The sequence below is a fragment of the Meleagris gallopavo genome, chromosome Z, assembly GCF_905368555.1.
Source record: "Meleagris gallopavo chromosome Z, MGAL_WU_HG_1.1, whole genome shotgun sequence".
NCBI classification, from domain to species: Eukaryota; Metazoa; Chordata; class Aves; order Galliformes; family Phasianidae; genus Meleagris; species Meleagris gallopavo.
In genome coordinates this window covers 860,842-876,083 of record NC_139435.1, presented here as the reverse complement: position 1 = coordinate 876,083, position 15,242 = coordinate 860,842, and the positions used below count along the sequence as shown (strand labels likewise).

The window sequence follows — 15,242 nt, the reverse complement described above, 5'->3', positions numbered from 1 at the left end:
TCCACTTTCATTAAAATTCCAAACATTGCTAATATCTATTTGCTCTTTTTCAGTGCTGTACACTGAGAGATGAAAGCAGTAACAGAGTTGGTGCCAACTTCCATCTGCTGAAATCCAGAATCTAAACATTCATCTTACAATGCCTGTCTTTGAGGTTCTTAGGGAACTGTAGTATCATTCATCATGGGATCAGGAAAAAAATAACATATTTTGAATATAAATCAGCGCATCCAGCAGTCAACTTCATCACATCTCCATCAGCAGCATTTAACAAATCCTTAGGGGCTCAGTAACAGAGAAGTGTGCTCAGACAGCTTTGTTTTCACACCCAGCAGGTTGCTCTGTGCTTTGGGGTGCACTGTGCCAGCCCCCCACTGCCCACCTCCCCTTCTGCCCCTCCATGTCCTTTTTAAAAGGGCTCTTTGCTGCTCTGCCTGGCATGGCACCTGGGCTGGAATTACTGCTCTGCAATCAGCTGGGGGTTTCATCCCCACTTTAGCAGGTACACATTTACACGTGTATACATTTTCATGTATGTTTATCTTGCAACTTGTGTTAGCAAGAGAACAAAATACAATCCCCACGTGTGTACTTGTACTCACCTGCTGGAGAACACCTGAAAACCAGCTGCACTGGTGACAAACTGACAATTACAGGGAGGCAGCCTTCCAGATCTTTGCAAAAAAGGCCCTGTCTGCCAGTGGGCAATTTTTCCACAAAGGCAGTTTATACGAAGACCTGAACGGGCTTCTTTAACACAGCAGCAGAGGTACCTGAGAGCTGGGTGTTGGTTCTAACATCCTACACGGATTTCAGACCCCTGCATAGCATCATCTGTTGCAGAAGATGAAGTCCTGACAATACAAAAACTCTCTACTGTCAACTAAGGTTTACAAAAAAAGACCAACATGGCAGCACCACGCTGCTGGGGATTCAAGCATTCTTTGGTTTACCAAGTGTGCTTGTGAAGGGACCCAAGCTCTGCACTGGGGAACAATGGCACTGCATCCTTCCATTGCCAATCATAGATTGTATTCTGGCAAAAAGCTCCTAAATTCTCATTTATACACACTGCAGTACACTTGGAGAAATCCACTCATTTCTTACATCATACTTAATTTTTGCAAATTACAAACACTGGCTAACTTAGGACAAAAAACAGTTTCTGTAAGACACTAATACAGACCTGCAAGCCAGAAATTCACCACATGCAGCTTATTTGCTGCTCCTGAGAGAAACAAAGGTACAGCTTCTATTAAAATCTCCTTTGCTGCAAAACCCAAGTATACCAACAAGTGGTGTTTGACCAGGTACATTACATGGATGCAACACTAATGCAACTTGCATCTCAGGACATCTCTGTGTTGTACTTCACCTCCTCCTTAAGAAGACCAACTCATTAAAAGGTCACAGAGCACCTTGTGAAGCTTCTGAACTGGAAGAAATGCTGGTGATCTGCATTAAGGAGGCAACCAAGAGCTCCTGCCAGCGCTTTGGGGAATGAGCATATTCGTATCTTTTTTTTTGTTTTTCGTTTTTATTAGCTTAAAAATGCAGTGAAAACTGCAAAAGCCTCAAATCTTGCAATTCACACATTCAGAAAGATGTACTGCCCAGTGTTCAAAACACATAGTACAGCCTACTGAATTCTGAAAAGCTGCTTGAGAATAAACACACCGCTACATGACTGCAAGCTGCATCCCCAAACACACTGCAATCACTCCCAGCAAGTATGGGTCACCTGTGTTTATAATAATTCAGCCTGCTGGCAAGTTGTCTCTGATGGTGCTTCTAAAAATAATGAAGTGTTGGTAACACGGGTGCTTCGCAGCCCCACTTCCTGATCCTCAGAAGAGCCACGTGGAGGGGGTTCTGCGCCAGCAACAGAGTTCTGTTCCATTTATACTGAATCTGAAACGAATGAATGTCTTCTGGTAACACTACACCACGCTTGAGGCAGATTTGAGCTAAATGGTTGGGATATTTGTAACCGAAAGACTTTTCATTGCAGATGTACTAAAATACAAGGATATTACTGGCAGAATGCACAAAACTTGAGCTGTGGGGTGTGCGTCGACATCCAGGATACGTGCAGAATGTAGTGGGTGTAATTCCTGGCTTTGATGATGCTTTGAATTTTATTTAGAAGCATGAATATATTTAAAATAACTGATTTAATATAACTTCTTCAGATAACATTGCTATAAACATATCGTAGAATCATAGAATGGCCTGGGTTGAAAAGGAGCACGATGCTCATCCGGTTCCAAACCCCCTGCTGTGTGCAGGTCACCAACCAGCAGACCAGGCTGCCCAGAGCCACATCCAGCCTGGCACTGAATGCTTCCAGGGATGGGGCATCCACAGCCTCCTTGGGCAACCTGCTCCAGTGCCTCACCACCCTCTATGTGAAAATCATATGTGGATATGTGTGCTTTGCTTACAGGGCATGGAGCAGAAATAAATTAGTAACAGCACAAAACAGAAAATTCTTTGGATAAAAGCAATCAGGAACTGTAAACTGACTCCCTGTGGAGGACAACTGTCGGCCAAATGCATCCAGGCTGGATGTGGCTCTGGGCAGCCTGGGCTGCTGGTTGGCGACCTGCACATAGCAGGGGGTTGGAACTGGATGAGCATTGTGCTCCTTTTCAACCCAGGCCATTCTATCATAGAATCACAGAATCATAGAATCACTCAGGTTGGAAAAGACCTTAAAGATCATTGAGTCCAACCATGACCTAACCATACTACCCTAACTCTAACAACCCTCCGCTAATTCATGTCCCTGAGCACCACATCCAAATGGTTTTTAAACACATTCAGGGGTGGTGACTCAACCACCTCCCTGGGAAGGGAGGATATATGAATAGGCGAGCCCATTCCAGTGCTTAACAATCCTTTCTGTAAAGAAGTGTTTCCTGACATCCAACCTAAACTCACCCTGGTGCATGATTCAAATATCTCAAATAGAGACATTTGACAAATATCTCTAATGCTGAAGCAGCTTTCTATAATAAAAGCATTTGAAAGACATGCCCCAGTGCGTTGTTTCCAGCGATCTGCTGAACACTAAAACTGATGCTGACAACACAACCTGCTGTTGCCTTGCCTCTCTTTGTCATGGATGCTACTGCTCTTTGCGACTGCAAACTCCTCCTGAGCAACAGGGTTAAGAATATCAGCGCAGACACTGCTGATCTCCTTCCTGGAGCACTGTCCACACTGGTCCTGCTCTGCTGCAGGCTGAGAGGCAGCGCACTGCACACCTGAGGACAGCAACAGTGCTTTGGGAATGACAACACCAAGGTCTTCAGCCCCAGAATTTGCTTTTCCCACACTTCCTGGGCAGCGCAGCACCCAGCTGGGTGCACACAGCAGCAGAGGATTTGAAGAGAGGGAAGATAAATTTTTTTCCTTTGTGTTTATTTATTCTTTTTGGCAACAGAAAGCTGCACTGTCACACTGCTGGCTTTATTAGCATCATTTTTTCTGCACAGAATAGTAACTAATGCCATCCTCTCAAATGAGAAAAGCAAACCAAAGCAAGAAGATTAAAGCACCAGATTTTAGATGGATGCATGCAGCAATACATTTTGCAACAAGTTTTAATCCAGAAACAAAGGCAATGGGATAAATTTGGGTTTAGGACAGAGTGTGAATAATAACAGTCACAAAACTGTGTGACTTCAACTCGATCTCTTTTCTCAAGCAGCTGAACAGTGCAAAAAGCAGTTAACACCATATCTGTTTTATTACGGGTGGTTTTCTGTGCCCAGCGCCCTGGCTGGCACCTCCAGCATTACAGCTGTGTCAGCATTTCCATTGTAAATTGTGGGCCTTATAAACTCAGCTTTACAGAGATCACTGCGTACTGGAACTCAGCATACAACTTTCCATGTAGGAGCAAGTACTTTACTAGTGCTATGAAACCGAAGGTGGTGTTATTTCCAGCTCTTTTCTTCAAGAATTTTTTTTTCCTGTTTACTTTACAGAGAGATACCAAAAGATACAGCCTGCAGCAAGAAAACCAACAAAGTGAATGAAATCCAGAACAATTTTCCATGAACCTCTGGGGATGGGTAAAGACAATGTGGTTAATTCCTGATGGTACTGTGTATCTATGTGACTACAGTAAATACACAATATAGATATCCTAAACGAGCAAGGTGCTTGCAGCAAATTTCCCACAGCTAGATAGGATATCACAGAATCTGTGACCCCCGGGGAACAGCAGCCTCACCCCTACCTGCAGCTGCCAAAAGCAATCCCATCTGCACAGCACTGATGCACTGCAGCCAGCTGCACTCCTGGTGCAGCAAGCCCAGGGCAGAGCTTCACAGCACTATTCATTGAGCTGGTGTAATCATCTAGCTAAAGGCAGGTAGCATTACTTCTGCTCTAGAAATGCCCGTTAGGGTCCAGACAGCAGTCCCTGAAGGAGGTCTCCAGACCTGGACAAGCGCAGTAGAAGGATGGCAGTGCTGTGTGCAGCACCAGAAGGCAGAGCAGCCTCCGAGGAGCAGAGCACGTCCCACACCATCCATCCGCCACTGTCCGTGTCCAGTGAGTTGTGCTGGTCCAGGGTCCATGAAGGGACTCAGACAGCTTTCGGCTTTCTGTGCAGAAAAAGCTCTAATTCCTCACTGTGCAACTGGTACAAGGTAATTCAGCAGGTAAGCAGTTAACAGCGTGACTTTTCTTGGTGCCTGCCATATCGAACCACGTGGCACTCAGTAGCTGCTGCGAGGAGGCAGGCAGCCCAGGGACACACAGCAGGCACAGGGCAGCCGTGTGCCAGGGGGTGTTCAGGTGGGGCACAGGGAGCAGGGTGCTGCCGGGAGCTACACACGTCTCATGCCGTGCTGACACTGGGTGGAAGCAGGGCAGCAGAGGAGCAGAAATAGCTGATGTGATTTGGAACAGGATGAGTCTCAGGTCCCAAGAAGTATCAGCCTGGAGCTAGTTAAGGATGATGAACCTTACACTGTGCACTGAACGCTGTGTGAAGGACAACACTAAAAGGAAAACTGGGATTTCCCTCCTCCAGGGACAGGGTTAGCACTAGATCCTGAAACAGATCCTCCTGAATGGTTCCTTGAATGAGGGAGGGGGAGCGGGAGGTAGAAATCTTTTCATTTCATTTTTTTTTTAAATATTCCCACCAGTTCTTCTTGTGAGGATCAGCAACCCATTTACTGTCCCAGCACCATCTCAGGAAAGGGACTTTCCAGGCATTACCATAGTTTACACCAAAACATGGCAGGATCTGTTTCATTGAAACAAGTAGATCAGTTTGCATATGAAAGAAAAATAAATACAGCCCAGAAGCAACTTTCATCCTAACCCAAATGTCCCGTGGTCTGCAAATTCCATGGTAAAATACACAGTATTTATTCCTGCTCTGCCCCTCACTGTCATAAAACAGCATGGTACAGCTCTGCCAACTCTTGGGTGGAACTGTCACAACCCAAAGGGATCCATAAATCTGCAACAAATGGAAAGCAGTACCATGGAGGAAGCAGTGCCTACAGATGGGGTCAAAAGCAAATCCATCAACCCTGAAGGACTGTAAATGATACATTTATTTCACCGACTTTCATAGCTTGCAGTGATTTGGAAGTTTCTTCCTTAAATATCACTGATATCCCACGTGGCAATGATACAGAGGAGCAGAATTACTAAAGCAGTCACTGACAACTGTCCTGAAAGATACATAATTCTGGAGACTGACTACAGAATTAGTACTCAAGCTAAAAAAGCACAATGCTTGTCTTCATTAACTAGTCTGTATTTTATATTTGAACTTTCTCTTCCAGTGTGTAGAACTAAATAAAGACTGTATTTCAACTGTCTGATTTTGGGTCAAGCAAAAACATCCCAAGACTCCCACATCATAGACTACAAGCATGTGGAGCACTGTGTGGCGACAGCTTCTGACCAAAAATAGGGAATAGTAAATACAAGCTCACAGAAAGTTAATTGGCATTCTTCCCATTCCTCCCTTCACTTGACAATATACGATACTGGACATCACGATCACACCTCTTTTCTGACAAACTGCTATCAATACAGGCCACTGATGGCTCAGCTATTTGTATTTTCATGGGAAATCCATATACGTTTATCTAAGTTCTAATAGATGTGATATTAATTTGAAGTCAAACTGTGGCAGAAATATGGTTGTATGGCTTCAGTGCAAAAAAGTCACCGTGAGCACTGTGCTCGTAGACATCCACTTCTATTCCTGCACAGAACAGAAGTTTTGTCTTTACTGCAGACTCACTTTAGCATTATAAGCTACCCTAATAACACAGCTGAACACCAGCAAATCGTCCCTGCTTCGATCGGGTTCATGGACAGGCATCCCCTTAGGTCACACCAGTGATGAATAACCCTCAGTGTGACTGGTCAGAGAGGTCAAACTCACAGTGCTTCTGCTGGGATAGAAAGGAGGATGGTACTGACACGTCAGAGCAGCAGCAGCATCTGACTATGTGGGTCACTACCTTCCTTTGCAAAAATTTTGCCATCTTGGAATTATTTTCCAATCCACGGAAGCACTGCGGTAAGAAGTTAGTAGCAGGCACTTACACTGAGCTGGTATCACGACAAGTAAGGAGAGTGGTGAGGGGAACAGCAGAACAAAGAGAAGCTTACAGCTCCTCCGCAGAGGAAACAACTGTCAAAAGACATTGTGTGCCATCATCATACAGCAGGGCATTAAAGCACGTTATTATATAGGAGTTGAGATTTTCCTCATCAGCAACAGCACTGTGGTCACCTAACTGTCAGTTGCTAAGTGCTGATTTCATGGAAGGGCTCCTGCAGCTCTACCGCAGTGCAGCGTTCTGCACACAGGAGCAACCTCTGCTCTGTTGATGAGAACTGCTCCTGATAGGCACAGACCTCACCATGGCCACTGCTGAAGGCAGTGGCTTCACATGAGAGTGGCTTCATTAAAACTCTGTGACTCCCCGCTGACATCCCAGGCATCACCAAGTTGTGAAAGGTGTACGACGTGTATGACAAAGGGCAGAAGAGTGCAGGAAGCAATGCTGCTGCCTTCAGGAGAGCACTCTGCACTCACAACAAAGCTCATCCCAACATTATTTTTAAGGAAGGAAGGATGATACGTGCCGACTTGTGAAATGTGGGCTGGCAGAGCCAGGACTTGTCTGTGCTGTCTGCCAGCTGAACACAACTCAGCACTACCACAACATCAAGCGCTTTCCATTTTTTCAATCACAACAAAGATGCCTTTGTCCAGTCCCAAACAGCCATCCAATACTCTGGATTTCTAAAGGGTTCCCCACAGACAGAGATATGCTCTCAGATCCCAAACTACAGACAACGTCTTTACTCTGTGCCACAGGATATATGCACACAGCATGTGAAATATCACAGCAGTCAAAGGAGTCTGCAAGCATGCTTCCATAAGAAAGACAAGTGGGCACAAGTGTGTCTCTCAATATTCTCTGACAACTCATAATGAAATGCATCCTGCTTGCCCTAAAACACTGCAAAGAGCAGGCACAGAATGGCCATAACCTCAGGAGCAGAACTGCCGACGCGCACTGAGTGTTTCACTGCAGATAAATACGGCAGCAGCAGCTGCTGCCTGCAGCCCCAGGCCCAGGATCCAAACCACGTACACACAAAGCCATTTAAGTGCAGGGGTCCCAGGTGGTACCCTCACAGCTCTAAAGCATGGCAGTGTGACAGAGCACACGCTGCAGGCACAGCCCTCCTCAGCACCTTGAGGTGCAGATCAGCAGTGGCACAAACCTGTGGTTTATATGCCGATAAACCACACCAGGCTTTCAGCAGGACACCCTCACTGCCTCCACTCACAACGGACCTGCCAACCAGCCACCCTGGGCTTGTGAGAAATAAGAGAAACATTGCAAGATTTACATTGCAATTTTTATTTTTTTTTTTTAAATTTGAATTTTTTGCACTGAGGAGCGCACTTTCTCTCAGAGTGAGTCCCCCTGCAACTGCCATGCTTCAGGGATGGCCAAATTGATTTCATGCGGTAACTAAAACCAAGAGCATGAAGGAACAAACTGCTTAATTCTCTTCTGGAAACATCTTTGTTATGTGACTCATTACCAGAGAAGTGACTCTGGAGTCTGTCACCTTTCAAAACAGAAGGACCGCTGCAGGGGCACAGGGTGAAGCTATGGACACACTTCCACCAGCTGCCCCAACTGCCAGTGCTGGATCTGCCCTACTGCACCGACTGATACAGCCAGCTGTGGTGGTCCTCCAGGAACTGCTAGTACCCATAGATCAGTAGGAAAACCAGACATACGTTTTTAGCGTGAGATAAAACGCAATGGAACACAATGTACTTCACCAATGAAATTCACGTGAAGAAGAAAAATCAAGAAAGATTCTGCACACCAGACTTTGCTACTGAAATGTTCTAGGCTAGCAGGAAAGAGACTGTGTGCTACTTTCAGAGCTGCTAGCTGACAGATAGTGAAGTGAAACCGTACTTCTTTGTTTAAAGATCTTTTTCAGTGTTTATCTTAATTAACACTTTGCTGTAATTTGTGATTTTCTATGCATAATAATAACTGAAGGGCTCAAAAAGTTACACCAGAATAGCTCAGAGATGCCAGGTTCTTGACAAGAAAGCTGCAGAGTCATCATACGGCCTTGCTGCTGCGAGCAGCTGTCTCTCCGTACTGCATTTCACTGAACAAAAGCACAGCAGAATGAGAACACAGGCAGCGAAGACCCAGATCTTCCCCAGTGAATCTGTTTTCACAGCTGGAGACAGAGCGCTTACTATTCCATATACAGCATCACTGAGCTCAGGAACTCAAGTGGGCAGTGTTAAATTGCACAGTAAAGCAATTTAAGCAAATGACTAATCTAAACCCTTCGCTTTCATTCCTGCTTTGGTCTTTTAAAAATGGCTTAAAAACATGAAACTTCAGACTTCATTTGTTACAAAGAAGAAGGACCAGAAGATGAATCTTGGCACCTCACAATAAAACCAAAGCAAACAGAACTGACAGCACAATTTCCTGAGTCGTGACAAGCTGCTTGTATAGCAGTTTGATTAGAACTTGCGGCACACAAAAAAAACAGGACAAGTTCTTGACTTGGAGAAGGCCAAAAGCAAGCAAAAAAGCCCCTAACCCCTCTTTTTTTCCCAACTTCTTGGTACCTTACCTGCTAGGCCATTGTCTTCATTAGACTTACCATGGGATTTCTACAGCCTTAGCTCCTACTGCACTACGATGCACATTTTTAAAGCCACAGGGGTACACACCTGAGCATTATTCCTTAGACGTTATCAAAGAATTTGTTTCCAGCCTAAGAAGTGCACAAAGAATGCCTTGCGCAGCAACGTTCCAGCCAACGAAATTAACACCATCCCCTGATTTGCCATTTGATTGTTTTGATTATAAAGAATCTGATGTGCAACATGTGACGTTAGGATCTCAAAGTATTACAACGCACATAATCGCAGCCGAGAGCAAAGCTAAGGCAGATCCAAAACACAGATCACTGGTGGCTGGTTCCAGAGAAACAGCGAACATTCTAGCACTAACCAGGGAGCCCTCCAGTTGCCTCAGGTTTAAAAGCCTTTGCACAGCCATTTGGTACGTTGTTATCAGCAGAGCACACTCAGCATCGTACTCACCGCGGTGCTGGCTGCCGCAGGACCAGGGGTGCCACAACACTCTGCACCAACAACTGGACTTTGCTCCTCGGGATTACGGGTGACAAAGATTCGGAAGTGCTGCTGCCTCGTGTTTTGATCTGGTCTGATTTTAAACAGGCATCCCTTCCCTTGAGGAATCTTCTCTACTGAATTGCTTCTGGATATTTCTGACCCGCTCCTGGCGTTTCCATGCAGTTCTGAAGTCCGTCCGTCACCTGCGGGGTGGATTTCCTCTGGCCGTGGTTGGACGGGGTAGGAAGCGCTCCTCTCCAGCTGAATGCGTGGGTACCTGACCAATCTGTCCCCTTTTGTCCCGGTAAAGCCAAAGTTATACTCACCACCTGTACCACTTGCCTGCGACTGCTGTAACTGGAGAACAAAGAACTTTTTCCCCGAATTTGCTGACATGTCTGGCACATGCTGCAGAGACCAGCGCCGGGGCTCAGGGGTGGGAGCATTATTTTGAGCCTCGGAACCAAAGGGCAACAGAGTAACCTGAGGCACATCGGCACTCGAAGCACGATGCTGAATCCTCACGCCACTGATGTTCAGACCTGAAGCTGTTTCCTTTGCCTCGTTCTCATGGGTGGTGGACAGAGCATCGTCGCTCTGGTTATTAGGAGGAATAGTACGGAATATCCTACGGTTACAGCGAAGGGTTCCATTCATCTGCTGCCCCAACTCCTCCGTCTGCCTGGGTGGAGAATCCTCAGGAGTCACCTCTGGGCTGCTCTGAGAGGATGAATGGTTTTCAACGGGGGACGCGTAATGCTCCCTAACATCTGAGGCTTTGCACAGGGGCGTCTCCTCGGGGGTCTCCGGGGTCGCGCACTCATCTGCAGCCTTGCGCTGGAGAGAGATCTGCATCGAGGAGCTTCTTGTGGGACGCGCGCTGATGCTGTTCAGCAGCTGGGGAATAAACATGGAGGTGCTCCTTTTCAAGGAGCCCACTTCTTGGAAATCGCTGCCACCGCCGTAATCTGCTCCGTGTCGGGAGAAAGCATGTGGGCTGCTTCTTCTCGGCAAAGTGTGGAATGCCATGAAAAAGTCATCTTCTCTCTCCCGGTCGAGGATCTCGGATTCGGGGGCTGTGTTGCTTCGTCCAGAGCCAAAGTGAAACCGCAGCCGATGGGCCATGGTTTTACAGAGAGAAGAAAAGGAGAGGGAGAACGGCAACAATTCAGGCGCTGCCAGAAGTTAAAAACCAAAGACATAAACTCCAAGAAAAAGTGTCCCATCTGCCAAACTGTTAGCACTGCAGCACTGATAGCGACAGATAGCAGAAATAGCCCAAGTGGCAAGCAGCATTCCAGGCATGATTGGGTAAGAGCAATCAGCGCTCCTACATACTGTGACATGGGGTAGGATGGTGGCAGTCACGTGACCCGGTTCCCCCTCTCCAATCTAAGCCAGTGGGGGTTCTGTTGTTTTTTTTTAATGCCAGTGAGAGCCTGAAACAGCACCTTCCCAGCTGCTCCTTTTCCATCAGAGCGCAGCTGACCGAGGCAGCGAGCACACTCGGCGCCGCTATAAATCTAAATCACATCGTACCGCACGGCGCATTCGCACAAGGAGCAGGAAAGTTAATGACAACACAAACGCCGCCGTTTGGTGTTAGGGCTGTAAGTCAACGCCACATGCAAATAAGGAACAATATTTCAAGCTTAACTTTTTGGTGTGTGTTACAGCACGAGGCTATCATGGCAGAACGTGAGTAAATATAGCACCGTTATGCTTTCAATTTTAACTGTGCTTGTGGCACGGTTAAGTAACAAGCTCCTTGCCTTTAAAAAGCCACAACTTTCACACTGTCCCCATGAGTGCAACGCAGCCTAAGCGAGCCCACGCAGTCCCTTTTAATCAGTAAAAACTACAGCAAACAAAGCAAAGATTTCTCACTCAATAAAAACAGCAGAAACGCGCAAAATGACAGGAGGCAAAGCTCCTTTTTCAGTTTTACTGGGCAGTAAAGGCGAGTGAAAACCAGGGACGGGTGTCGCATTGCCGTTTGGTACAGATTTGTCTTAAACAGCACACAGAAACTCTGCCCATTGCTGGCCGGCCTCCAGTGGGAAAGTTAGCAGTACTACCACGGGCGTGATCGCAGGCACGGAATATAGTTACACTCTGAGAGCCAAGAGACCTCAGAAGCAGAACAGACGGACAGGATACATCCAACTGCAGAACAAACACCCTAAATATGCTCCACTGCAATGCAGGAAACTGGTGACTGGGGGATCCTCACAGCCGAAGGGCACCCGCCATCGCAGTGGTTCGCACATGCTGGGGAAGCACTGGTTAGCTAAAAGCACATCTACAAGAAGAGACAGCGTGGGATCAGCTCAATGCACAGACATCTGTTCCTTAGGAGAACTCTGAGAAGAGCAGTCAACAAACCATCAGTGGCAGGTCAGTGCTCTGTCTAGACGTTTAAACCTCTGTTTGCACGCAGCCTGCTTTCAAAAGACAGAAAGTGACCAATCAAAGAGACATGGAAGCTTCGAACAGTGCAAGTGCCAGCAGGCAGCACAATCCCCTATTGTTTCAAGTGGACCACGAGCCAACAAGAAGAAAAACATGAACAGCTTCTACACAGCCACAGTGTTGTGGAACTGCCTTGTGCAAGCACAGGTGTTGATTTTATCTTATTTTTCAGGTAAACCATTATCCACAGTCTCTTTTTGCTCTGAAGAGAAAGATGCACCATACATCTTCTGCTCCGATGGGGGGAGAGAAGGGATATGCTGCAGACAGGAAGTGCTCAGATAATTTAGGAATGTGAAGAAAATAAAGCTTTTTGGGGGTAAAAGACATGCTAAGTGTTGACAACAAGTATTTCACATGAAATCTAAAATTATCTGCTTGGTGCCTCATTCTGTAAATACAACACGACGGAAATGTGCCACTATGAACTTGTGTACTTGTTCTCTTTGGCCAATTGTTCCACAACACTTTCTGAAGGGAAACAGCAGTTCCTCATCGCCAGGTTACAGCCTGCAGAAGCAGGGTCACACAAAGAACAACCAGAAAATGGTTCAACAACACAGTAACACTGAAACGGTCAGTATATGGCCAGTGCCACAGAAGGGAAACCTGGAAATCTTATAAAATATTTCAGAAAAGGCTATACTGAACCTTCTGGTTCTCAGCTGTGCACAGTCAAGCTGTGGTCTTTTTTCTGGTCTGCCACCTCTTTACTGACACACGTGGACATCCCCATGCGTGCCACTGCCCTCTGCAGGCAGAATGAAACCTCTTCCATGAGCTTCTGCTCCATCCTTCACGTCAGCACAAACTTACCCCAACCATCCTTGCAGCTGCATGCACGCCACACAGGCTTAGGCTGGAGGGGATCTTGAAGATCAGCTAGATCATCACATCTCTTCCCCTCCCCCCCCCCCCAGCCATGGGCTGGTTGCCTGCCATCCAACCAGGCTGCCCAGAGCCCCATAGCCTGGCATTGAATGCCTCCAGGGATGGGGCATCCACTACATTTTTGGAGATCAATAATTCTATTCTTTGCATTTGTGTTTGGAATAAAAAGATCCTCACAACACCAGTCTAACAAGGCAAGCAGGTTCAGCAGATACTGTACTGCTCTGAACCAAGAAATCTAAGGCCTCATCTCATGAGCAGAAAAATGGTGCTCCAGTTTTCAGTAGACAAAAATTAAAAGTCATCCACCTAATGTGCCATCTCATTTAAAATCATGTATGCAGAATGTTGTCTATTTGGCGTGTCCATGTGAAAAATGTACTCACTTCATCACAAGAAGAGCAACATGCAGTAAGTTTTGGGAAGAAACTTACCTATTACCTATCATCTCAGTAATAGTGGTTCTATCAGACAAGTGAGCTTCAAGGCTAAAAGCCCCAGCAATATGTTGGGTGTTACCAGGAGCAGAACTGAACACAAAATGCAGAGCATTACTTTGCTATTAACTAAAATCTCCAAGGACCCACGTCTTGTGTAACTGAGCAGAGTTCTAGTTACCATATCTCAAAAAGGATTAAGTATTAAAAGGTACAGGAAAGAGATGCTCAAGTGATCAGGGGATGAAGCTTTTGTTTTCCGTGCAAATAACAAGGCTAGGACTGCTTCTCAGCTCACACCAGAGAAGCCTCAGGAAGAGTATGATACGGTTTCCACCAACAGAACATTTAGCTTAAGGAGGACCATTTTGGTCTAAACCAGTAGAGTATTTCTGTGTTTAATGTTCCATTAACCCATAAAATAGACACTTTGTATGCTTCAGTCTGTGTAAACCTTTTTTATGCTTCAACCATGTAAACAACAGAAAACATACACCTTTAAGATGTGCTATGTTTCCATCAGCTGTGATGCACAGCTCTGGGAAACAACCAAGACAGGTACTCACCAGTCTGTTCTCATCAAACACTTCAAAGAGGAGGCGATGATTGGTTGGGTTTACCTAGGAGAAAATCCAAATAATATTATTTTAGCTTCATTCACTCAATTAGAACAGTATATGGGCACAAGTTTATAAAATGATTAAATGAAGGCAAACAGAGCAGAACTAATAGGTTTATATAAATCCTTTGCTTCAGCTGGCTGGGAGAACATGAACACAGAAGACCAGACTGGACAGAACACCAGAGCTCAGGCTTCTGGGTTCCATACCTGAAAAACTCAACTAAAACGTAGGGAGCAAAAGCTTTAATTCATTTCTTTCAGAATTTAAACCATCATCTCTATTTCAGCCTCTCCGTCTGCCACTGTTTCTGGCCCATTTGTCACCAGTGGGTGACACCCCATAATCATATCCTGGGGAGAACCCAATGGAAGGCAGAGAACCTCCTCTGCTCAAGTCTGGCATACATGTCTAATAATTCTTTACACAACTGTATCTCCTGGAAATAATTTACTTGGAAGCAAATCTAAGCAAAGAGACAACTTCTCCAGAAAAACTTTATATGCCAGGTTACTATGTCTGCTTGTTTCATTAAGCTGCCCAGGGAGGTGTTGGGTCACCGTCCCTGGAGTTGTTCAAGGACGTGGTACTGAGGGACGTGGCTTAGTGGGGAAATATTGGTTGTAGGTGAATGGTGGGACTGGATGATCTTGGAGGTCTTTTCCAACCTTCATAATTCTATGACTCTGTGATTCTAAGGAAATTTAGACGAAATATTCCACAATGGACTGATCACTCTGTGGGAGTGGAAGAGGAACTCTCAGTTCTGAAAGGATCAGAGAATTTTGTCACAAAAGGAAAGGTGCATCGCTTTAATGCTGATTTCTAGCATTTTCCAGATGTTTTAACAGAACTTCCATGAAGTCTATCTGTAATTTAAAAAACACAAATTGTGGCAGTTTTGGGTATTCTCTTTCTGTGGAAAAACTAGACAATGAGCAACACAATCTTGAAAACTATCAGTAAAAATGATAAACATAAATAAACTTTCTTAAACTTTAAAGCATTTGACTTTGTTCCTTACAGTCTGTTTCACAACACAGCATGCTTAGACCAGGGTCTACTAGGACAGGCTTATGGAGGCAGGGTCACTCATTCCTGAGTTTGTCCCAGAAACACTGGGAA

The 15,242-nt window shown here is 45.6% G+C and overlaps 1 protein-coding gene across 9 annotated transcripts in view; it reads right to left on the bottom strand.

Moving 5' to 3' along the window:
* The window catches only part of NEDD4L (NEDD4 like E3 ubiquitin protein ligase), a 136,764-nt gene that overhangs the window by 52,064 nt on the left and 69,458 nt on the right, over nt 1-15,242 (bottom strand). For 4 of the 9 annotated variants that reach the window (XM_085214190.1, XM_085214192.1, XM_085214191.1 and 1 more), the window contains one exon: nt 14,064-14,117. In XM_085214190.1, the coding sequence (XP_085070316.1) occupies nt 14,064-14,117 (54 nt within the window). Of the gene's footprint in view, nt 1-9,664; nt 11,197-14,063; nt 14,118-15,242 lie in introns of those variants that run through there. The other 5 variants (XM_085214188.1, XM_085214189.1, XM_085214186.1 and 2 more) reach the window with 5 other exon arrangements.